General features: G+C 45.8%; 1 protein-coding gene across 5 annotated transcripts in view; it reads right to left on the minus strand.

The window, feature by feature from the left end:
- The window catches only part of LOC138511252 (protein unc-13 homolog B-like), a 2171549-nt gene that overhangs the window by 530157 nt on the left and 1615633 nt on the right, over positions 1–25759 (minus strand). For all 5 annotated transcript variants that reach the window (XM_069626798.1, XM_069626797.1, XM_069626799.1 and 2 more), the window contains one exon: positions 11893–12043. In XM_069626798.1, coding sequence (XP_069482899.1) covers positions 11893–12043 — 151 coding nt within the window. The remainder of the gene's footprint in view (positions 1–11892; positions 12044–25759) is intronic.

Consider the following 25759-nt stretch of genomic DNA (forward strand, 5'->3'; position numbering starts at 1 on the left):
GCAACAAAGGACATTACCGAAAAGATCGTTCCCGCGGAGTATCTCGGAATCAAGGAATTCGCTCTGGCAGCGTTATAAGTTGCCTTGGAAACTGTTTGGGTCACGTAGATCTGCTAGTCAGCTGATAAAACGTGCCTCGCTTTCACGGAAGCCACGCCTCCTTGTTCCTTAAAAGCGGTCAGCCGCGGGAGTTTCGTTGCTGCTAATTGATCGTTACAGCGTTCCTTTTCGTAGCCTTCCTACGGCTTGTTCCATTCGGATTACCCTCCGAGTATCCCGCTTTGTATTTGATCTACCGTTACCAGACCTTGGCTTCTGTCTCCTGTTTTGCTTCCTGGATTTGTCCTTCGGTATCCATTGCCTTGGTTTTGAATCCGCTCGCAGTCTCTATACACTGCCGAGCTCCTGTTGAGCTCCCCGCTCAGTCTGTCCTTCTGCCGGGTTTTAAGCACATCATTCCCCGCTGAGAACGGAATTCCAGTCTTCAGTTTTCTTCTTACAGCAAACTCCTTGCTTCCAGCGGAATTCAGTCTTCTATCAGTTTAGTCCTATTTCCAGCCCAGCCTAATTAAGGATTTATTCTACCTCACCTACCTATTTTGACTGCGTTACATCCTGTGAAGATGTGTATTTTCCACTAAAGTGCAGTATGAACGCTTTCCAGTTTTGCACCAACCGGGTGTTAGTGCGTCCCTCGTGCTGTTTGGGTTGTCCTACCTATACTAACCTTCCCATTTTTTATTTTATCCTTTCGTTGTCATCCTTCATTTTGGAACTCTGAACACTTTACTGAACTGATACGGGACTTCCTCTCAAGGCCTTCATTTCCACTACCTCAGGTACCAGCGATTCTATTGTGTTCAATAATTGTATACCTTTCACACCAGGTTGGCGTTATACTCAAAACAGTTTTTGTATTTTTTGCAGCATTGCTTGGTGGTGCGCTCAATTCCGCTCTTTTGCATTATAGACTACTCTGTCTTGTTTTACATAATAACAGAGTGGTACGTTGTGAAAAAGAGCCCCTCTCTAAGAGGAAGCCTGATTCTTTTGAAATCAGGGGACCTGGGTTTCCGGAAGACTTCCATGGCTCGCCTCACATCTCGAGCCAGGTTGGAATCAAGTACTCCTTCCAGTTCGGTGAGTAACACCAGTGCAGAGATTTCAGTCCTGGAGAGATATGATCCCTGGGCCTGAGGCCAAGGACAAGTCTCGCAGTCCTGTTCTGGATAAGTTGCAGAGGGCGGAGAGTAGAAGCAGGCACCTTTAGAAAGAGGCTGATGCAATAGTCCAGCCTAGAGAGAACCAGAGCTCTGGAGACAGTGAGCTTCGCAGGGAAGGAGAGGAAAGGAAGAATACCTCCGAGGAGGTGCAGCTGGTAGTGTGACTTCTTAGAGATGTCAGAGATGCGAGGAGAGAAGGAGAGTGTGGAATCGAAGATGACCCAGACGTTTTTAGCCTTGCAGGTAGGAGCAGGAAGAGGGCCAAGAGAGGCCGGCCAGAAAGCTACAGGAAAGGAGGGAGCGGGTGTGCCGATGAGGAGAATCTCAGTCTTACTGGCGTTAAGGCAGATGTCATTGGTGGCCCACCACTCCTGGAGGAGGAGAGGAGGAGGCTGGTAGCCTGAAAATGAGCTGGGTGTCATCCACCTAGCACTGAAAGTTGGGGCAGAGAACGGTGATCCAGTGGTCAAAGAATGCCAGGTATTGGTTGAACAGCCAGGGAGAGATGTTAGACCCGTGGGGGACACCACAGGTAGAGAAAAAGATAGCGGAGAGGAAGGACCCAAGTTGGACCTGGGAGGGTCGGTCAGAGAGGAAAGAAATCAGCCACGCCAGAGCGTGACCAGTGATACCCAGGTTACCATGGAGGCGGTTGAGGATGGCATGGATGACAGTGTCAAAGGCAGATGAGAGATCAAGCAGGATGAGGACGCAAGGGGTGTTAGAAACAAGGTTGGAGAGCAGGTCTTCACGGATGTTCAGGAGAGCAGATTCCGTGGTTCTGACAGCTCTGAAGCCAGACTGGTGGTCATGAAGACAACCAACTGATTCAGTGTGGAGATTACGCTAGGAGATGGCAAGTTTCTCCAGGAGCTTGCCCAAGAAGGGAGTGATGGGGATTGGGTGATAGTTAGCTGGGCAGGAGGGATTGGCAGAGGGTTTCTTAAGAAGAGGATGCACAAGGGAGTGCTTCAGGGGGGATTGGAAGACTCCAGTGGTGAAGGAGTGATTGCAGAAATCAGCCAGGGCAGGAGCCACGGAGTCGATGTGGTCCTTGATGGTTTTGGAGGAACAGGGGTTAAACTGTTTCGACAAGACTTTCATGGATCGGACTTGTCTAGAAACCTTGAAGATAATGTGTGCACTGCTGTCCCTTTAAGTATAAGTGCAGCTCTCCATGGATTGAGTAAAATGGCATCATCAGCCACATGTCTTTATTTTCCTTGCTGAAATGCATTTTGCATATCTTCACACTTTTGATTCCAGCCCACTTTCTTTCCTTGGTGATTTAGGCCTATTTTTGGTTCAATAGGCCTCATGTATGACATCACCATTTCTGTGCTGGCCTTATATTTCAATGGGCATTCAGGGGCTATATTTCACCCCACTCTACACTAATAGAGGAAACGCCTATTAACTGTAAGAGTTGAGGCATGGCGACACGTGCGGGCAGATTTAGACAATACACTCGCAGGCTTTGGTTGTCTGGTGATGGTAATTATGACAGCATTAAATTGCAATCAAAATATAACACATATTTCCAGGGTCGTTGACAAAAAAATTGTAAGTGCTGTGTGGGTCCAGGTTAAAGAATCTACTTCCTCTGCTGTAATGGAGAAGCGTCATTTTGTAAAGTCAACTGAACTGCTTCAATCCAGAGGTTTAGAAGTTAAACTTGTATCCACCAACAGAGACATGACCGAAACCAAAGTCATGCGAGACAGATTCAAGATTTACCATGTGTCTAAATGGCTAAGAGAATCAATGCTACAGGGAACAAAAAGTTGTGAAGAACTTATAATTGGTTCCAGTCAATAAATAGTGGTCTCTGGTGAAGTTATCACAATTGTAATCAATCTTAGATAATAATGGTTAAAAAATGGCAATCCAATCACTTGGTGCATGATACTTCCAACACATATGAATGGCAACCAGACAGACACTATTATGCGTGTGTACCTCTGGCAGTGAGCGAGGACCAAGAAAGAAGGAGGAAGTGAATGGATTCTGTCTGGCCATCTCATATAGCTATGTGGAGATTGTGTGTGGGAAGTGGTAGACTAGAGATAAAGGGCCTTAACCAATTTGGCTACACAGGGGATTTAGATATGTTTCAGAACCTGTGTCCCAAATGCTATCCTAAAATATTGCATTTTAGCATCAATGACACAGAGGAGAGGCCACACTAAGCTCTCTTGGCCCACAATAGAAATGTGGGTAGGCAACAGGCAAGATCTGGGACAATAGAAAGGAATGTAGTCCCAGGTGTGTAGACCAGCCAATTCTCAACACAAGATTCTGAATCCATGGATGACCTAGTATTCTACTGCTATTTTCACCCAACTTAATAGCCGATTTAAGTAAACATCCTGTTTGCAATTCTTTTGAATGTAATGATTCCAATTAAAGGCCAATTAGATCAAGCAATGGGCCGGAGCTTTCTGGATACACTGTAGAAAAGGTTTGCACATTCACCAAAGCAAGCCTGTTCTTACCATTGGGTGATATATTGCACATGTACTAGAACAAAGCTTAATGCATATTAATAATAATAGGTGAGTGCAGGGATGTTTGAGAAGATAGCACTGTGGGTGAAGCACTTACTGGGGTGATCTGCACTCATTGTGTTTTATCCTGATTTTCTTAACAGGGTGGGCAGCAAAATACAGGATTATGGAGTGATGACCCAGTCTCAGGTATCATGTGCAAGGCCACCACCTTGAGGGGTGCCACTTCAAGGCGGCCTGTTTCAAAGAAGTGAGTTACCCACATTGTTGCCAAAAAATAAAAGAACAGTTTATGCTATTGCATGGTACACTGCTGAGGCTCTGTGCTCTGGCTGTTGTCCACAAATACATGTTGATCTGATGAATGTATCCTGTTCTGTGTTCACAATAGTAAATCATGTATGTTCTTTCACAAGTCGTGAAGTGTGTTCACCTTCCTGTGGTGAGAATATTGATTTGCAATAACCAAAGTTGAAATGCATTTAATCCATGAGAATGCCACTCTTGTACAGAAGATAGCTCAGCGTGTTGGAACTCGCTGCAGCGATCAGTGTTCCTAGACCTTACCGCAGCAATACATTCAGAGTAAGCAAAGCCAGCCTGCCCCTCTCTCTGACATGGAGTAAGTGTATTTAGACTTTGGAGATATTAACAGCTATGGCGCTGCAAAACAATAGACCTGCAAGAGACGGCGCTAGGTATGCAAACTATCAAAGCGTATGTGTGGGGCAGGTCAAGAGCTCAACTCCTCCCAAAAACTGGCAGCCACCAAAAATGACGATCATTGGGCGCTTTTCAGTCAAGGTCGTTGGGCAGCCAACGGCTGTGGACGATACTGTGATGCTGGAGAAAAATCAGCGCAGTCAACTCTAGCAGTGCTGTCCTCGCATTCTTGCACCATTAATTGGCCCCTTTGCCTCATTGTCTTTTCAGGTGGGCCACTGGAGTGCAAGGGCTCCTACATACAAGAGCTCTGGCCAAACGGCCTAGGCCACTGGCTAGCTATTTTTACACCATTCGACAAGAGAACAGTTACATTTATTTTCGCGAAATGTCAGAGGTTATTCTGCACATCTTGAATAAGAATGCAAAGGGGTGTGGGTGGGGTGTCTGTAAAGCTTACGAGTACAATAATTAGGCTCCTAGGACATTTTAGACACAACTGTTGGGATACTTTTGTGCTACACTTGACAAAGGAGGAGAAGCTACACTCGCTCTCCTTTTGAATAACACGTTCCTGCACATTTTCCTTCAATCGTGTCACAATGGGTTATGAGGTGTCTGTAGTTTTCAAGTCATGGGTGCAAAACAGGGTATTTTAGTTCATTAAGTCGAACATTCAGTAATAATGTAGCTTGTAGTAATAAGAACTGGGGACAATATGGCCATATGCAGACATAACACACTGAGCTCAAATCCCAGCTTCACCTCACAACGAAAGTGTGTGATCCTGGGCAACTCATTTAATCGTGTGGCGCCCAACCTGTCATAATTGCCTATCCCTCAATATTTCAAAATCATCAGACATTAAGCGTGATTTGGTTGTGCTGGTAAGCAATTCAGAAAAGCCTCAACATATTTACTGCACACCACAAAGATATGTGTTTCATTGCTCACTAATGACAAGACCACTTAAAATGATGGCCTATTTCTAGTCTCAGCCAATGCTCTTATGCGTGTACCTTCCAGTTACTAACGCAATCTGATATGTAGTGTGTCATTTCCTCATTTGCTTCCAATCCGTTTCCTGCATTCAAGCATAAGCACGTTTACTGTTTCTATTCTGGATGCACCGGTTCATGGAGGACCCGTGCACATGTATGCTTTCACCAGAGAGGCACCGTGGAGATGGTGTATGACGTCAGAGTTCACTGAGGAACAAACGCATGACATTCTCTGCAGCCCTGGTGGCTAGTGGGGCTAACGCCATGCCTTGGAAACCCGGAGTACATTGGTGTGCCAGGATTTAAGGCTGGTGGGTGGGTCAGTAGTTGGGCTCAGACATTTGATTCGGGCAAACATACAATGAACTGTGTACCAGCCATTGACACCCACTGTCACTATTTAACAGCGATTTACATTGAATGCTGTAACATGTCACGTATTTACTAGGAACGAAATAAAACCGTTAAGAGTATCCATTGTGTGTTCTGGTAAACAGCAAGTGTTGCCATTTGGGCAAAAGAGAACACATGAGAGAGAGAAGGCAGTTCATTATGTTGGTTTACAGCACCCTTCCATGAGCCCAGCCAATGGGGAAGGAGGATAATACCTACTACACATGACACAAGGAAGATTATTTACAATGTATTTTTATTTCTCTACGCGAGCATGAGAAAAAGACACATTTATTTTTGCTTCAGTAGGTAAAGGCTTCAGAGCTGGCGAGCAGGACAGAAAGCGGTAGTAATTTTTACACTGCACGTTTGCATAGAAGTGCATGGTGTGGGCACAGGGCTTTTTCGAGATAGTTATTAATAGACACATTTGCGATTGAAAGCAGTTTTTGATGGACAAGAGACATGAATTATTTAGTAAGTAAGTAGGGCATGGTAAGGTTCCATGGGCTAACTGATGAGTATGTATTTCGCCCGGCACCTACTTTAAAACAGAGTGATGTGGTGGCGTGTGCTTATAGCTATACATTATCGGATGCCAGGTCAACTGAAAAGCTGCATTTTAAGTAACGGATACGTTTCTATTTATGCTTATTTTTCAATATTGTTACCGTCTTTGGTAAACCTTTTAAGCATGCATGTGTCAGAGCAACTTCACCAATCCACTGATTGCCAGCGTCAGCGAAAGCCCTTAGACAGGAGCAACCTGTGTTCCCGTGGGGAAGGCGCCAGACCCCTCCACTCCAGATCCACAGCCACACACTACACAAGCAACAGTGGCATGCAGCTGAAGAGTTGGCCAACGCTAGAGCACACTGTATCTAACCCGGCCGCCAGAGGGGTCAAACTCACGTCTGAAGATGTGCCCTTGTGTCTGTGTTCTGCTTTGCAATGTGAAATGTCTTAGACGAAGTCTGACGCGAACACTTTGCCACCAAGACACCACAGACGTTTTACAATAGACTTCACTAATCATACAGCAGCGTTGTTGGAGCATAGAAATGATGGTATAAACACGATGTCGTGTTGCATATCTGTAATAAATGATACCGTCCTAGGCGAAGGATTGTGAATGACGTCTTAGTGGTAACAGTGGTATACATCTACAATTCTATGTTAATACAAATGCTTTCATTAACTCTCTCACCTGCTTGCTTTATTGGAGTAATGATATTTGAAAGAAAAACAAGCGACAGTGAATGGAGAAAGGCTGTATTGCATAGGGGAGAGAGCCTTCCATGGCCACACTTGATTGCCTAGATCCATTGAGAGCATGTCTTCTCTGGCAGCCACTTGCGTCATCAGCAGGGGCAGAGTTTCACCATCAGGGAGAATTGCTCCGGCTTCTGCCAACAGAGCAGGCAACCTTAACTCGCCCATTTATCGATTTGTATGTATTGATCATTTGTAAGGTGCCTATACACAAGTGTTTCAAGGCGCCTCAAGACAAAAGGGGGGTGGACAGAGGAGAAAAACAACAATAAATGGTTCTACTAGGCCTTGTGACTTTAGGAGCATGCAATGCAGTGACAATATGTGTCGGGGAAGGGGATGGTCAGGGTGGAAGGGGTGGGGAAAACGGGGGGGGGGGGCAGACGTGCAAGAAGGCTGGGGCCCCAGGGGCTGGGCAAGTGCTGAGGGGAGCCCAATAGGGCAAGTGCCAGAGGAAACGGGGGTGAAGTCAGCTGGTGTGAGGACGGGGTGGACTAGATTCAGGCTAGTCAGGGAGGGGTGGCCGCGAGCAAGTGCTGGTTAAGGGGTGCTTGGGAATACTGGATGAGGAGGGCAAGGCCCCTGTAAGGCACATACGGGACCAGGCAACCGTTGCAGCAGCAGGGGGGCCTTAGCAAGGGAGGGGAAGGGAGAGGGAAGGAAGAGGAGGAGAAAAGTAAAGTCTTGAGAAGTTTCCTGAATTTAAGGAGATCCAGCTCAAATATGAGAGGGACAGGAAGGCCATTCCAGAGGGAGGCTCCTGCTGAAGAAAGCCATCCACCCCCCCAATCTCAGCTTGGAGAAACATCCGATTTGCAGAGAGTTGGAGCCAGAGGACGAAAGGACTCTTTCAGGGCGGCAGTATTTAGGGGGGTCAAGTTGGATGTGACAGGTCCCAGGCCTCAGAAAGCCTATGATGCAGAGGGTCTTACATTTGATCACTCCAGCCACTGGGGAGATTTTAGGGCTGGAGAGATGAGGTCCCTGGGCTTGAGGCCAATGATGAGTCTTGCTGCCCTATTCTGGATTAGTTGAAGAGGGCGAAGAGAGGAAAGAGGCAGATTGAGGAAGAGGCTCTTGCACTTGTCCTGTTTAGAGAGAACCAGTGCTCTGGAGACAATGAGCTTCTGGAGAAAGGTGAGGACATGGAGAATGCCTCTGAGGAGGTGGAGCTCCTCAGAGGCAGAGAAAGTTGGACTTCTTGGCAAGGTCTGTGATGTGAGGGGAGAAGGAGAGAGAGGAGTTGAAGATGACCCCAAGGTTTTTCGCCTCACAGGAAGGTGACGTGAGGGGACCCAAGAAGGTTGGCCATAGAGACGAAGGGGAGCAGGGTTTTGTATGGGAGCGAGGGGTCCTCAGGCCCCCTCGCGTCGTACGCTCCTCAGTACAGGGCTTGGACCATGTGCCTCCGGTAGTGGGATTGCCCCTTGCCCTTATGTAAAGTTAACCACGGTTGACTGCTACATAGATGGGACTACTGAGCAGGACACAGGGCATCCATCTTTTGTGGGCCCTTTCGACTCCATCTTGGGTAAACAGGCCTCACTGCGATAGTACAGCAATGCTCAGCTCCCCTTCCACCGCAGCAGCCAAGGACAGAGACACACACACAAGGCGCGCGGGCAGCTGGCTGGCGAAGGAAAGCTCTGCGCTTCCATTTCTCATGCTGAAGCCGGAGAAAGTTGCAACAATCAATATGCTACAGTTTTCTTCCTCTGAGATCACTGCTCGCCTGAGAACCAGCATCTGAACCAGGATGAGCTAAGCACTTTCTGCTCGATTCGTCCTCAAACGTGCAAGCCACCCACCCCCATTAGAACAATTTATTGCCATCCTGACCCTGCACCCCCTGTAAGGTATTTCTTTCAAGTGCCAGACCCTCGCCTGTGCTGCAAAACCCACCCAACACACCCACTACCAACCTTAAGCATCTTACCACAATATATGTTTTTACTTATACTAATAGGTCTAAAAACTTAGCAGATATGTGAAACTCAGCTTGATTCTTTTACATGCACAATAAGGTCAAGGCCTCCAATTAAAGCCACGAATGACCCAATTGTACTGACAATAATTGTTATGTGTAACTTGTGTAGAAATATGAAAAGTAGCATAAAATGTTTTAGATAATTTGTTATTTAGTGTTTTTCGAATGCAACATATTAGCTTAGGTAGTGACCACAGTGACCGGACCCTGACCTGCGTGGAGCACAAGATATTTGATTTCCGTCATCTCGTCAGCCACTCAGCCAACCAGAAGGAAGAGATGCCACCCACACCTACAGCACCACACCGCCTGGCCAATCGGGTCCATTTAGCATTTTTTGTTAGAGTTACTTTAATTGATATATATATATACAAGCACTGATGTAAATGTTGGTGGGAGTTTTTTGGGTTATTTCCTAGCTGGAGAAATAAACCATCCTTTGAACTCTTGCAGCCGGGTCTCAGTGCCTCCTTCCCCGACAAGGGGTGGTTATTTTATTTTTTCTCACACGCAGTAAGCCGGGGAAAGGCACCTACAGTTTCCAATGAAAAAGGATCTCGGTCTTACTGGAATGAAGGCAGAGATCATTAGCAGAGCACCATGCCTGAATGGCAGTCAGGGCATCGGTATCAAAGTGGAAGAAGAGGAGGTTGTGGAGGGATGCTCAAAGGATGTCATCAGCATAACACTGGAAGTGAGGAGAGACGGTGGAGATCAAGTGGGCCAGAGGGGCCAGGTAGATGCTGACAAGCCAAGGCGATAGGATAGAGCCCTGGGGGACGCTGAAGGTAGAAAGTGAGGTGGTGGAGTGGAAAGGGCAGAGGTGCACCTGGGAAGGTCGGTTAGAAAGGAAGGAGGTCAGCCTGGCTAGTGCCCGTCTATGAACACAAAATGCCGGGGTGAACAATGGTGGGTCACAGTATTAAGGCCGCAAATTGAAAGCGATGCTCTGTAGAAAACAGTTCTAATGTATTGCTCTGAGATGCGGATGGGGCGTAATGATAATTCATCAGCCAAACATTAAGGAGGTGCCTTTAAGACTGCAGTAAACAAACTACGCGGAGAAACGACTAGGTGTTTCATGGCAGGCTCCATCTTACGCAGAACCTGACTGTTCGGATGCAGAGGTAAGTTCATGCTTCCAACGCTCCCCATTACATAACGTCCCCATGGGGCCTTCTAGCACAAATCAATGCAGTCATTACACATAAGAAAATCACACAGAAATCTGGGTTTTGCCATTTGCATACATTGATATTTCTCAGCATTGCACAAACATTTACATCGTGGTTTTAAATAGAAAAAAAAACAGTTTGGAGCGGCAACTGTTATTTAACACTCAATACTGAACTCTCTAAATGGTTCACCTTTTTTATTTGGATTTTAATTGAACCTTTTATTTTCTCACTTTTTGGTTTTAACAGGTTATTTTTTTATATTGATACCTTTGTAAAGTCAATTGATATTCCCTGATCCCCTTACATTGTGTCATGGCTCCTGATGGAATATGCCTGTATGGCACATAGACATTGGCCCTCATTCCGAGTATGGAGGTAGCCATGGTGCTATTTGCGCCATGACTACCTCCAATACTGGGTCTGGTTTGGTGAGATTGGGACTTACCGATCCAGTCCGACCTTGGCGGGACCGGTAAGTCCCCATTCACCAAACCATTCCCCATTCCCCTTTGAGCCCCCATAGGGCTCAATGGGAAGGGGGAAGTATCTAATAACGGTACTGCAATTTGCGGTACCGTTATTGGCTCTGATTTCCCTTAGCGGGTCCCGTCCTTAACGCCTAGTAAAACCAGGTGTTAAGGACGGGATCCACAAAGGGAACTCGTAGTAGGGTGCAAAGGGATTACTGGACCGATGTCCTTAATGGTGCCCGGTATCCCTTTGCGCCCTACTCGGAATGAGGCCCATTGTCTAGAGTAAGCACATTCTCCAGAACCTATGGAAACGACGTATTGAAGGCAGACATAACTTAGGGCCTTAGGCCAAGGCCTTTTGCCATTCTTCCCCCAGTGGCCTTATTGTGTCCTCTCAAAGCCATCTTTCTCAGAGACTGTTCAGGAATTCATTCCTTTCACAAGTTCACCATGCAGTTTAAGAGGTGGGTGCTCTTGGGCACAAATCGCACTCCCCTTTCTTTCTCTCGAACCGGCCCAAGACCCAAATCTACAGTGGCTATAAAATGTATGTAAAACAGGAGTGCTGCCCTAATTGACTTAAAATAGAACATTGTGACTTATTTAATACCTATATTCTTCTCAGCAGGAACGGTGCGTCTTTCTAGCCCATTCTGTGACATTGTACTTTCTAAAACCTCACCATGTAATAAGTAAAACATGTGTACCTTGTAGGCGGTCCATCGTACAGAGTGACAGATAAATCAAATAACCTCCACTCTACCTTTAACTGAGGCTACACCACAACAACTTGAATCCCTGATTTATGGGTAAAGAAATTCATCAATTGTATATCATGTGTAAATATTTTGTGATGGCAGAGTCAGTTTTAATATTGGAATAGTTAATATGCCAATAGGTGACAGACTGCAAGTTACTTAACAACGTAAAAATGTAACACTATTTTCTTGGAGATGACAGTTTTTGGAAAAGGGGTTGTGCCTTACTAATTAAATATGGGTTGAATAAATAGAGTTCATTAAAATGTTATCAGGGGTTAGCTAATCATATATTTAAAAGACAAAGGGAGATCCACAGGAGTGTTTAGGCTACTTGAGAAACAGTACAGAATATACAATCACCATCCATGTGACAGGAAAGAGATGTCTAACACATCTTCAGTAAAGCATACATTCCAAGAGTCACCGTGACATACCCCAAAGTTTGAAGCGGAGAAGCGATCCGAGGCAGACACGTTGGTGGAGGCGGTAGTGTGCGCGTAGTAGGCATTGATGTTGGCAAGTAGAGTGCTCATCACGGCTGGCACGCCGGGACACATGTACTTGGATGACAGACATGCAAAGTGCCTGCAAAAAAACACATAACATTATAGACCCCTTCGCAGAAATGGCAAATGATGTACACTCAGGATTAGCTTTCAAGAATTTCACGAGCTCCCACCACATCCTTACATCCCAACAACTTCAGGGCGGCTTGCACACTAAACATACAGCTGCAGTGTAACATCTTACATCTCTTGCACTCCAACAACTGTCAACGACACGCATCTCACACTCACAATAGCCACGGAGCTAATAGATTCTGCAAGGGTGGCAGCCAGCATTTACAAACTGAGATTACATTCTCCGTGTGCTGCAATCTGCAAGACTCGCTAATGAGGAATGACATCACAGCCAGGCACACACATCTAACAAGGTATCATTGCAATCCAGAAGAACAAAGTGCTTCTCTTCAGTAATGCTCTTTCGCATGGGTTCAATATTTGCTCATCTTTTGAAATCCCCTTTGGGTTCAGTCTGCTCTGGGAAGGTGGTGCCAGGTGGTTGGGAGGTCAGTATAATCAAGGTTGATTGATTGATTATTTATATAGCGCCTATACACAATGTGTTTCAAAGCGCTTCAAGGAGGGAGGGAACATAGGAAAATACAGTTGCATTCAGTTAAAGTCCTTGAAACAATACAGAATGTGAAAAAATAACTATCGTAATAGGCCTGTCGACATTCTGATAGTGCAAGTGCATAGAACAAGTAAGGCAAGAGGTAATGGAAAAGAAGGAGAACAAAGCAAGCAGTAACATTACTATGTCTGACGACAATTGATGTAGTGCAGGAGGTATACAAGAGGAGGGGTGGAATAGGAGGTACGGGGGGATATGAGTGGGGAGAAGGAGATGAACAAGACACGCTACTGTGCAAATTTGTCTGTGACAAATTTAAAAAGCAGGGTTGGGGGAGAAGGGAGAAGAACAAGGGGGGGAGGAGGGGAGACAGACAAGTTGCTATCAAAAGTCAAGGGAACTGATGATAGGAGTAAGTGCTAAGAGGGGGAAGGCTGAGAGGAGGGAGAAATAAGTGGGATGGGGAGTAGGAAGAAGGTGGAAGAGGAGGGATTTATGGAGGGGGAGGGGGTAGAAAGGCAGATAAGAGGGGCAAAGGTACACAAAAATAGGGGGGAGCAAGGCAGGTGGGGGCACGCAGACACTCATAGGGGGGACAGGGGTCACACACACTCATAGGGGAAGAGGTGGCACACAGACACTCATGGGGGGAAGAGGGGGCACACAGACACTCATGGAGGGGGAGAGGGGGCACACAGACACTCATGGGGGGGAGAGGGGGCACACAGACACTCATGGGGGAGAGGGGTGACATGGCATCTTCAGGCACTGGAAGCATGCCACCCAAACAGATACCTGACGCCCCTCACACCAACTTTATTAGTATCACCTTTTGACCCCTGTAATCTGCAAAACTATGACACAAAAGGATTTTTCAGAAAACATAAATAAATCACATTTCTGTGTATCTAAGTGCTAGATTCTGCAGAGTAGATGGAGGGTGATAACCATCTGTGGAGGAAATTCATGCCGGCCAGAAAGAACATTACCAAAAGGAAGTAATGTGTTCATCTCAGGATACTGTGAGATATATTGACCAACTCAACAGTATTTCCCCACATCACCAAGCTGCATTTCTGCAGAAACAGCAAAATAGCTGTGCTGGCTTCTATGAGCACCATGGTCTCAAAACTGCGTTTTGCAGCAACAAAAAGATGGCTGCACCGTCTTGCAAAGCACACATTGGACATGATGGAACAAGGGGGCAAACTGCAGGAGCTTGCCAGTGTGTTCTGACATATACCAAAGGAATAAAGTGAAAAAGCAGCATTGCCTTGCTGCAGGTCCAAAATCCCCTTTAAAAAGGAGGCTTTTTCACCTTTAAAAAAATGCCGCTCTGATGCCATTTCCATCTTTTCTTCCTTAAATCACTGTGATAAGGCCCCTGCCATGCCCAGTATATCTCATTGTGCCTCATCAAAACCAAGCATGATTTCTGAATGACAGGGCCTGTCAAACCAACTCTGAGAAAAATCAACAAGGAGGGTCAATTTTCCCGCATGGGAAAACGTGTTCATTTCATCACAAAGTATCAAAGCTCAGTGGTTCAAAGGAACGCCAGCTATCTGAGCCATGTCAGTTTCAATGCATCTGTGCTTCAGACAAAACTCCTGCATTCAAGAAAATAACTATAGCTGCAAGACAGTGTGGAAATCTGAGGAGATGCAAAAAATCCAATTTAAAATGAAATGCCTGCTTTTCACCACACATGTATAAAAATAGGTTTTGCAAACTGAAGGAGAAAAATGCCTGTTTAAAAGTAAACCGTTGAATGAAGGCTTGCCTTATTTAGCAATGTGAAGGGGCTTTGTTGTCTTCCAGATGAGACAAGACATTCCCTGCCAACTTCCCTTGGATCAGCCATTCATCCAGGTATGGAAATACATGGTCCTGGATCTCCCAGGGTGAGCGGCAAGAAGCGCCATGAGCTTGGTGAAGACCCATGGCGCAGAGGTCAACACAAATGGAAGCACTTTGAACCAATAGTGCTTGTCCCCTATGATGAATATTATGACCGGACGGTAAAGTGAAATCTGACGAGGATAAAGTGATGTCAAAAAGAAGCTATATGAACCTATGCTGAAACAATATGAAAATACTCAGGAGTAGTGATGTAAGTGAAGTACTAAGAGCAACATGTAGCTAAAGTAATCGTTTTTTTCTAAAGAGGATGAAGTAATTTACTGACCAATGACTGTAAATATGCAGTAACACAAGAAAGAAAGAAAACGTGTAGAAGCTTGTTATAGCGGAATGCATAATGTGGCAAGGATGGCCATAATGAGAAAATGGACGCTGGCTCACGCTGTACTTTTACCAAGCTACTTCAGAGACAGGCCGAGGCTGGAGAATCAGGAGACGTGGGAAAACAACTCTGTGTGCAGACCCGACGAGGTTGGCCCAAAGATAAGGATGCTATTTCGAGGGATAAGCACAGAGCACAGAGGGAGTACATGGATAAGCTCTGAATGTGGGACATTCTTCATATATGAAAGAAGAAGAAGAAAGCAGGGCCAAACTGTTGGTCAATTAAAAATAAACTAAGTTCCAATGAGATAGATTGAGCAAGTCACTAGAGGCCAAGAGGAGCAACAGCACCCTGCAACATTAAATAAAATAGCAGTAAACAGGAGGCTGAAATGGGCAAATTCGTGGTCTCTTCACACGTGACTCAGAAGTCGAAAACAAAGGCTATTTATTAGAGGCTCAAGCTAATATAGTGGTGTGCTCACACTCCCTTGAATGTTCCAGGACAGTGAACAGGCAACAAGGTCAACTACAAATGGAATACTTTGGCTGATGGCCTACCGATGGGAGATGGACTAATTGGGAAAATGGGGAGTAGTCTGACGTGATTCAAACACCTAGGTTTCGTTTCACATACATGCTGCCAAAAAGCCAAAAGTTTGAGGTTGGGATTGCATGCCAACCAATCAGTGGAGTAGAGAGACAATCTAATATGCAATGTAGCATAGACCAACCCACTGTTTTGTACGCTAAAATCAGTACTATACGTATTTGAAGGTACTTCAAGGCGTGCCATACAGATAAGGCGTAGCTAATAACGTACTAATCCTATATGTTCCATTAGTAGATATGTTCCCTTAACCAATCCCTTCCCTTGATAGGTTTTTTATTTTGCCATCTAGAATGATGTCATAGATGACACATGTTGTGGTATAAGACCTCCATGTAATCAAACTGCTATGCGAGTGTGCATGGATCAGCCCGATGTCTGAGATGTCCCTACTTTATCAATTGACAATAAAGTAGTATTTTACCATATTCTTTGAGTCGGTTTGAATATTTGGTTTGATGATATTATTGTAATTCCATCTTCCATGAGCTTCAAGGTGCTAAAGCGTAGTTTGCTTCTTCCTTTTGCTGGCGTCCCGTCGGCTCTCCGGTACACGCAATGTCCCAACCTCTCTTCCACAGCTTCCTCTGCTCTCGGTCTCTGCACAGTGACCCTCTGGCTTTCGAGCGTCTCGTGACAGCACCTGTAGGAGCTCCCTTGCTCCCTGTTGCAGCTTGCTTCTTCTTGGTTTCCAGATCCATGTCAGGAGTAGTGCTTCTCCATGTTTCTTGACACTAGATGTTTTTAAATGTCCTGGCACCTAACAGATCCATCCAACAACTAGCTTGCATCTCTGGTTTTGTGGTTTCAGTGCTTTACATTACTCTAGTGCACTTCCTTATCTCAATCCTCTTACTGCGATGGTATGAAAGAACCTTGTTGTCAGTGAAGTGCAGTTTAGAGGTTCTAGTTCCATATTACAATAGGCCATACAGGAATGGGAGTTAAAGAGTTTGGCGTTCTAGCCCGAGCAGAAAGAGAGATACCATGTTCCAGCTAGTGAGTTCACCTCCCTCTCATGAGAGTTGTCTCCCCCTATATGGTTCACCCACATACAGCCACCCCCAGGGTCAGGAACAGGTAACAGCTGCCTTTCCCAGGCCATATGGGAAGAGAGTTTCCCCTGAGAGGCAGTGATAACATTGCTAGATTCACCACAGTCTTGATGCAAGACGAGACTCATCCACTGCATTGCCAAAAAGGTTATCCCCAACAAAAGGCATTTTGACCACCTTAGAATGGATGTTATGCCTGGAATTTGTGACACTTGGTCAACCTTGACGGCGTAGGCCGACCCCGTTGCCCATCTGCCGAAAACCGGAATCGACAATAGCCAGGGCGAACATAATTGCATGGTCAGAAGCCCTTCTCCCTCCTGAAAGATGGCCATAGCCTCCACTTTCTTATCCTCTGAAAGGAAATAGAGGATGGGCCCTACTTGTCTCATATGTGAGAAACCAGAGGGTGTCTCACCTGCTAGTCCCATGGAATCTCTCTCAGGTGGCCAGGGCACGGACATCGCCTTTGGATCCAGACCCTGGCGGTGGACCAGTGAGGGAGGATCACCTGGGTCAGGGGTCTTTCGAGAGTGGGGGTGAGAAAGCCAGTGGCGAGACGCAGTATTCCTCCCTTTCCCGTACCCATGGTCCCTCCTAGTTGATAGGATTCTCTGATGTTCCAATCCCCCCTTTTCCACACAAACACTGGGCCGAGGAAGGGGGCGACAGAGGAAGAATGATAACTCTTACACATTGCATTGGAAGTATCCCGCTAATTGGGTCAGGCAAAGTCAGGCACTTCACTCAAAGTGCATACATCTGATACAAAGTAGCTCTCCTCACACGTGTAAAAGGCGGAGCATAGAGACAGACTCTGAGCAAGGTGTAACACGAGAAAGAGCAGAACTTCCAGGGCAAAGGCATACCTACAGGAGCAGAGCAACGGGTGGTGAACCCCAGAAGTTCCCTGCAGGAGGTTGTTGCCTCCAAAAGACTGCAAAAGATAAGAGAAGGCCGAGTCCCAAACAAGAAGGCTGCTTTGTCTCTCAAAGATGCAAGCAACCCTCCTGGGTGAACAGCCGAGTTGGGGAGGCGAGACCAAGCCTGTGGTACAAGTCTTGACTCGCAAACTGGAAGAGAGTAAAGACAAGAAACACACGCACACAGCCGGTGAGTTGGCAAGCGACGTGAGAGACCGGTGTGTACTAAAGAAAGATTGAAGTGGAACATTATATCACACAATTGAAGGCTGCACGTGTGTGGATGAGACACGAAGAAAGGCAGACCTGCGAACGAACCTTGAAGTAACGATAGTTGTAAAGTGAGCAATACTGAGTAATGGAGTGGTCCGCGAAAGGAAGTAGCCCACTCGAAAGTCTCTGTGAAAGGCTGTAGCGATAAAGTGAATGAACTGAAAAGCGAAGTGATTGAAATTGACCCTGAGAAAAGAGGAAAGTAAACCGTGAACTTTGGTGCATTATACAGAGAACTACCCAGACCAGAAGACACTGGGCAAATAACAAAGGAGGGTGAGTTGAACACTGGAAAGTCGAAGTGGACTTACTGATGTCTGTAGAAAAAAAGCCTGGCACATATGAAAGTCTTCCACATCCAGAAACTGTCTGAGCCCACCAGAGACCGAAGTTGTAATAAGTTAGGGGAAGGCACCCCTTAAGGAGGTGAATTAAGCTTGCGGAAGGGAACGCCTGCAAGTGTTTTTGTTTTGCCTTAAGAGGTCTGAGCCCGACAGAGGGGCACCGGCGTGAACTTTTTGTTTAACTGTGTTTTTCTTTTGAACTGTGGGCTTTATAAGAGGTTCGACGTGAACCTTTGCTGTGAAAGGTCCGAGTCCGATTGAGGGAGACTGAAGTGAACATTTTGCTGAACTGTGTTTTGGAAATTGGAAAGCAAGACTTTAACGTGGAAGGCCAGATGGGCCTCGATCCACATCTTGAACTGCCTTTGTGTTAAAAGCCTGAGCCAGCGTGTCTCATCTGGCCTACAGGGGCCGAGATTATTCCCATTTTAGCTATAGGGTGGAGTAGAGTTTCTGCAACCTCATTGAAACTTCAATAAAGGTTTTACAAATGTTACCTTTTGTGTCGTGTCATACTTGTGATATCATGACTGGCTTACACATAGCTCTCTGTCTTATCATGCAAGGATTGCTAGGGGTTGGCAGCCTTAACTGTAGATGCTGCAGTGGTGGTTATGCGCTTGCCAACCACATCCAGCTTCCTTACCTAGAGGTCAGGCAGGACTGAGCAAGAGGTTGAAGGTTTGGACGTCTTCCTCACAGCAGCCGAGAATACAGAGTCCGGTGTTGTATGGCCTCAGTCATATCCGTATCTGGCACCCTATATTTCTTCTCCAGCCTCTCCTTTTCTGTAGGCACGGAAAAGGGCTTTTGCATCACCAGCAGCGAGTCCTCCCACACGTCATCCAGAAGCAGGACTGAGCGCACAGTCCTTCTGGAAAATTCATGGCCCTTGAAAAGGAATCCCTCCTTTTCCTCTGGAACCAGGTTGAAGAGCTTGTCCGCTAGGGAGCACATTGCTTGGAAATATCCCACTTCACCCATGGGGGCTTTTGGGGTGGCTGAGAAGGAGGGAGGAGAGTACCTTGATAGCAGGTCTACATCTGTCGGCTCAATGTCTGCAGTGACATGGTCCTCAAACACATCCGTACCCTGGGTACCATCTGTATGCGGGTTAATGTCTGTACCAGTGTCCATTCCTGCGAGGACCAATACCTCCAAAATAGAGGGCTGTGAAACAGGAGGTGGCTTCAGTGCCATTGGTACTGGAGGAGGTGGCGCCAGGTGGTCTTGGTAGACTGTCCATAGGAGCCTGGCCCGAAACCACCGGAGGAGCAGAGACCAGAGTGTGGAGGGTTGACAAAATGTCCAAAGAAACATCTGTTGTTAATGGATCTCTCAAAGCCTGAGGCATCAAGAGATGATGCATCAGGCCAAGGGCTCGTATGGCGAGCTGCCTGAAGGGGTTGTGAAGGCCATTTGGAGCAGTCCAACATCCAACAACACCCTCGATAGTGTTTGAGCCAACAACTTCCTCCTCTTCCTCCTCCTCCTCCAAACAGGATGGTAGTGGCAGAGACATAGGTTGAAGAAACAACCCTGGGAGACGCCACAGGGGTGGCAGGCAGTTGAGGGTCCCTTATGGGTTTGGAAGAAAAGAGATCTGAAGGTGCCTCCAACTCTACACTGGAACCTCTCAGAAAGATGCCTGGCACAGGCGCACCTGGAGAAGGTAGTGCAGGCAGAACCAACCCAACTGGGACTGACGGAGGCCTTGGAGGCAATGCTACTCTTGTGATGGCTGTCGGGACTATTGCAATGGTGCCTGCAGTCATTGAGGAGCCTGGCGACGTGACAAAAACCGATACTACCGGCCAGGTGGATGGTATCTTCAACAGAGTCTTCATCGACTCTGATGACTATTTCAACAACGGTCTTGGTGTCATTGACTAGGAAGTCTTCGTGGTCGACTATCATGCTCCTGATGATGACAAACAATGTTTCATCAACTTGGTTGACGGTGCCAGAGGGGACGATCTTCGGCCCTCCAAAGACGGGGTTCCCTTCGTCCCTGTCGCCGATCCAGTTGATAGATGCCGGGGTCACGGTGCTTGTTGACGAGGAAGTTGGAGTGTGAAAAGACTTCACCTTTTTTGGTACCTTCTTGTAAGCGCCCTCAAAGGATCTCAACCTCTTGCCAGAGCGAGTACGATATTTGGGTCTGCTAGCCCTGGCAGAGGCATGACAGTGCACACACGCGCAGTCAGAGGCCTGTTATTCCTCCAGCCATGAGACCAGTCTCCGATGGCGATCCTTCCTCGTCTTAGTGGAGTTTTTCTCTTTTTGCAGTTTACCACTGCTTTTTGCAGTCAGGCTGAAGACATTTCTGGTTTGAACTACCCACTGTTCTAAGTGCTGGAAGTAACTGGTATTTAAAGCTGTGTGGTTGTTGAGGCAATCTTCATCTGTGCCTTTACCGTGCATGTGACTTGACACTACATAGCATGGAAGACACCAACGGCTTTCAACCAGCTTTCTCTCCTGTGAAATATCAAGCCCTTCATCTCAGAACACAACTTCAGATCTGCTGTCCAAGTCTTGGTCCTCTTCCACCTGGATGGTGGCAATGCCCTTTTTGAAGGCCTTCCGGCAACTACCCTGGCTTCCTCAAGATGTGTCCAACATGCTGCAGCATGACTCAAAGAACTCTGCAAATTCGACCGCATCACCCCGACCCTCATCAAATGGCAATGGCTCCAACTGCAAGCCTGTATCATTTTCAAATCCTGCTGCATAATCTACAAGTCTGTCACCCTGAAGTCCCCAAGCAACCTCACTGAGAAACTCAGCATCTTTGGAGGCCTACGATCCACCAGTAGTAAAGGCTTGTGCAGACTTGAACACTGCTGGTGCAGGGAGAAACCAAAGGACAGGCCTTCTCCGTCTATGCCCCAAGACTCTGGAATCTCTTCACCCATCAATGTCCAACTTGCCCCCTCACTTCTACATTTCATGAAGTATCTCAGGACCCTCCTCTTTAAGGAATGGTTCCTCCGTAACTCCTAGGTCCATACACCGTCTGCTCCCCAGCCATCCTGAGACTGAGTGATATGAGTCCCACTATTTCCTCATCTGGTTACTTGTAGATCCATTGCTGACTATTGCTGTCCCTTCCCTGTTGTTAGATCCCCACTTCCTTGTTTCTATGTTCCCTAAGCTTATTCTCCCCCTAAGATTGTAAGGTGCCACGTTGCTTCCTGATGCAAGGTCTGTGCTCAATAAATACCCAAATAATAATAACAGCACAAATGGGATTAAAGGCTTGTCTTTTGTTGCTGTGTGAGCATGATGGAATGAGAGGGCGAGTCTGTTCTTGAAGGTGGGGAGTAGAGATAGGTGAAGAGCTAGGTGAAGAAAAGGACCCCTCAAGGAGACAGGGGACAGCAGAGCAAAAGGGCAGACAAGAAGAGGCCGGCAAGGGAAAAGTCAAAGGAGTGTGGGAGCAGTCAGGAGGTGGGCCATGAAAAGGGCGACTATGGCTGGGGAATGGGGTTTAGCAGGCCAGAGAGTGGGTGAACGGAAGAGGATCTCATTTAATACTTACAAGATGCTCGTAGGTGAAGGTGGGAATCCCCAGTCAAAGAGATGGGAGACTGGGAGGAATGTATGGGAATGCCTCAAAGGCACCGATGAAGAGTACCATGGTAATGGCAGCTGAAGCTAAAACATGGAACGGTTATGGATTCATGAAAAGATTAGTCTTTTACCTGAACACTCACCACATTGCCTTGGGTTAATAAAACAAAACAACTTCTTAAAGACACTGTGAGGAACCAGGAATGAGACACGGACAAAGATTTATGGTTTTGATCAAATACCTTTATTAAAATAAAGGGGAGTTGGGAAATGCCTCTCTGTCCCTGCTCTCTCTAAGAGGTGTTTCCCTACCTTAATCCAAAACTAAGGGTCTGTCAGCGGTCGGAATGCCCAAAGCAAAATGTCCTATTTACCAAGTACTATTCTGGCCCTCACATTCTAACAAAACATCTCTAAGGTTAAATGGGAAAATGTCTTTGGCCTGTAGTGGTGTATACATGTCCCAAAAGAAAATGTGTTACTCCAACACAAACAAAGTTCCAAAAGGATAAAGTTCCTTGTTCCAGAGGGTGGTTACCTTCCCCTTGGATTTTTCTTCACTCTGGTTTACATTCAAGAATATCAGTTCCTTGAGTTTCTATCGATCAACAACACAGCTGGTACACATAATAACTTGGTTCTTGGTCTTGATCTTTTTAGGATAACTGGTGTACTCTCCTGCCCGGTTTCCTTTCTACTTTAATGTATTTCCACAGCCTTTTACTGATGTGCTCTTATCAGGACTTCTTGTCTCTACATTTTCTACACGCTGTTCAACTGGACCATGACTGGTATGCTTTCCTGCCAGTGCTTCCTCACATAAACATGCTCATTACTTGCATCGGACTAGTGGACTTTCTTTTCTGTGAACACACTTGCAACCTGCATCTGCCTGGTATACTCTGCCAGTGCTTTTCATCCATATATACTCTTGCGACTTGAATTTGCCTGGTATACTCTCCTGCCAGGGCTTTTCTCATGGTGGCTCTGCGCACACCTCCAAACTTGATAGTCTCTTATATTTGCTGTATCTGGTATTGTAACTGCCTGGTACACTATCCTGCCAGGGTTTCTCTTAAATGTGTATTGCATACACTCACACACTTGAAAGTCTCTTATACTGGTTCAGTTTTCCCCTTTAATGCAATGCTCACTTGATCTTTCTCTTTCATGTGCTTTATCAACAATTATTCACATCTGGCATGCCTACCAATATGCCCCGATGTCCCTGCTTACCTTGGGTGGACTCACCGGCTCTTGCTGGTGTATTCTGTTTCTCCCACAGTAAGTCAGTAGCAGTCATTCTGCCTTTTCGTCCTGCTCGCTGCCTCAGCTTTTCTGCCTCTCTTGGTTCCCGATGGGCTCTTCAGTATTGTCTTGAGCTTCGGCAAGGTAGAGGCTGCCACCTAACAACTGAAAACACCCAGAAGTCTTCCGTCGGCTTCTGGCATTCCTACATCATGTTCTTGCATGTGACCAGCTTCCCTTCTTCTTGGTGAGCCGGTTGGCTCCATGGAAAACTCACCAGTCCCACGGTCTCTCAGTGATTACAGAGATAAGCAGCCTTCTCCCGTCAGCCGCACGCCTCAACCAGCTGCTTCTTCTGTTTAAATTTCCCGGCCGCAGGTAAGGGCTTGCAACCACTAGAGTGCAGCTTGTGCTCTTGGCCACCATTGATCTGCATTACTCAACCCATCTTCATCATCCCAGTATCCTCATGTTTATGGGAATGGAAGTTCATTCTCGACGACTTGCATATAAAGTCTAGGTAAATGTTCCAGTGACTTTTAAGGTGTATAAATGCTATTTGAGCACAGGGTCCTATTTTTTGTTTATGAGTGGCTGGTGGATGAGGACAGATACATAGTAATATAAAGTTCCACAAAAGCTACCGCACTCTTACACAGAAGGACGTGGACAGTTGTAGTAAATTCAGTATGGGTCTACAAAACTTTACTAGTTAAAGCCAGAGGATCAGCTACATTTTAACACATTTTATTCATAACACAAAATAAAAACACTACAAATAGGAGAATACAAAATGCTGGCATTGTATCAAACTAAAATGTACAGAACACTGCAAAACAAATTGTCATATCAACTGCCTCCAACAATTTGAAACAGTTAGGTTTTAGGTGTTAGTAGTACATGTGAGAAAGCTATTTGCAATATCAATCTGAAAATAGCAATCTCTAATGGATGTCAACGCGGGATTGTGTTTCTGGAAAACCATGGGGAACACATAGGTAAATCTATTCCTTTTTGAGTGCACCCTTGAATCCGTCTTCAGGACACAAAATGATGTTGAGAAATGAGATTGACACTTCCTTCTCACATTGCGTGTTGTACATATTACTATGCATCTGTCCTCATCCACAAGCCCCTCAAACAAAAAAGAGGAGACTGTGCTCAAATAGCATTTATACACTCTTCGAACAACCCATTTTGTTTGGTTGAGCGTCATCTAAAGGCACCCTGAAGAACATGAATATTGTTTCGTTCTCCGATTAACTTTTAAAAAAACATTTGGACCTGCCTTCGATGTTGGGTCAACCCACCACGAGAACTGCAGAAAACCCTCCCCCCTAATACTAACGATCTGGATACTGTTAAAGACTCCAATCAAGCAGTCCCACTAAGTCAGTGCCTTGTCTGGGATTGCTCAAGGGGACCCCTTATTTATATATTTTTATGTCCAGTTTGTTTACTCTGGATGACAACCCTTATATAACACCCCTCTCTCAGAATCCCCCTGACCCCGCTGAGCCAAGAAGTAGGTTTGTTTTGCAAATTTAAAAGGTTTATTTGAAAATTAAACTATATATATATATCAAACTTTTATAATAAATTAATATTTGATAGCATACTTGTGAAGATGATAGTGGTCAACAATGGATAATGTTACAGTGGTACACTCTTTTTTTGATGGCTTAGAAGTGATATAGAGAGGATAAAGTAGCTGAGAATGCTTTTATGGCTTCAAGGACAATGCAATGAGGAATGAAAATGCAGTACAGAAAATAAACTTGATATGACTTCAACACAAGACAATGTAAACACTTTTCTTTGACAATTCAACCCCCCCCCCTTTATGCAAGGTAAAGAGATGGAAGGAAAGCACACAGTTCTCAGGAATGCAATCAAATATAATTCAGTTCCCCCCTAACAAGCTTAGAGGAAAACAGGTAGGAGTTTTAAACACAGGCAATATACTTTGATGTGGTTGCAATTAAGTGAAAAATATGCTAAAAATGCCTTTAATTCCCTATGGGGGTTCAGGGTAGGTGATAGATACTTTGAATCAGTTCAGGCCAGCCCTATCAATGATTCAGGGATGGTTATTAGGTTGAAAACAGATTTCAGGGATGGAAGCAAAGAAATATTTTTACCCGTGGCTAAAATGAAGTAAAATGTCAAATCGCGGCAAATTTTCCGAGTGCGTCGGGCGCGATTACGGAGGCACTATACGGAGTAGCAAGTCGGTTTTAGGCTTGTTGGAAAGCTTAGATTCTAAGCTTTAAAATGACAGTTAAAACTCGCTCCTAGCACAAACGGAGATACGGACAATTTAGTAAAGGTAGTTTTTCGGATTTGAAATTTTGAAGTAAAACTCAAAATGACAGATGACAGCTTGCAGCTGTGAATTGACAGAAAGACGCACACGATTCCTATGAGGCAGTTCTAAATAGGTCAAAATAGTTTGAATTAGATTATTTTAAACTAAGGGATTAGTTTTGGCACGATCCTAGCTGAGTACTCACACTAGATTTTGGACAGGAATGCGACTTCGTCACGGATCAGGTCAACAGGTTGGACTGGACCTCTGGCGGTTCTGCTCACAGCGTCTGGTCTCTGATTCTGGCAAAAGTTCTTGGCACTGCACGGATCTCTGGTTCTGCTGGTCTGGATCAAGTGGATTCTGGATACAGCTCTCTGGTTCTGGAGATTTCTGGCGCAGGGTTCTAGGCCAGAATCAAACAGCGCAGCCCAGCTGTTCTATTCTGATGTGCCCCTTGGAGATCTGGGGTAATCAGTTTGCAAACTTGTGTCATGCCTGCGCCATGGGCGCATCCATTTACGCTCAATATGGACTATTTGTTTATCATTTATTTGCAACAGACTCTTGGATCCATCTA

This window comes from Ambystoma mexicanum, chromosome 6p (assembly GCF_040938575.1).
Source record: "Ambystoma mexicanum isolate Mex_15411 chromosome 6p, UKY_AmexF1_1, whole genome shotgun sequence".
Taxonomy (NCBI): Eukaryota; Metazoa; Chordata; class Amphibia; order Caudata; family Ambystomatidae; genus Ambystoma; species Ambystoma mexicanum.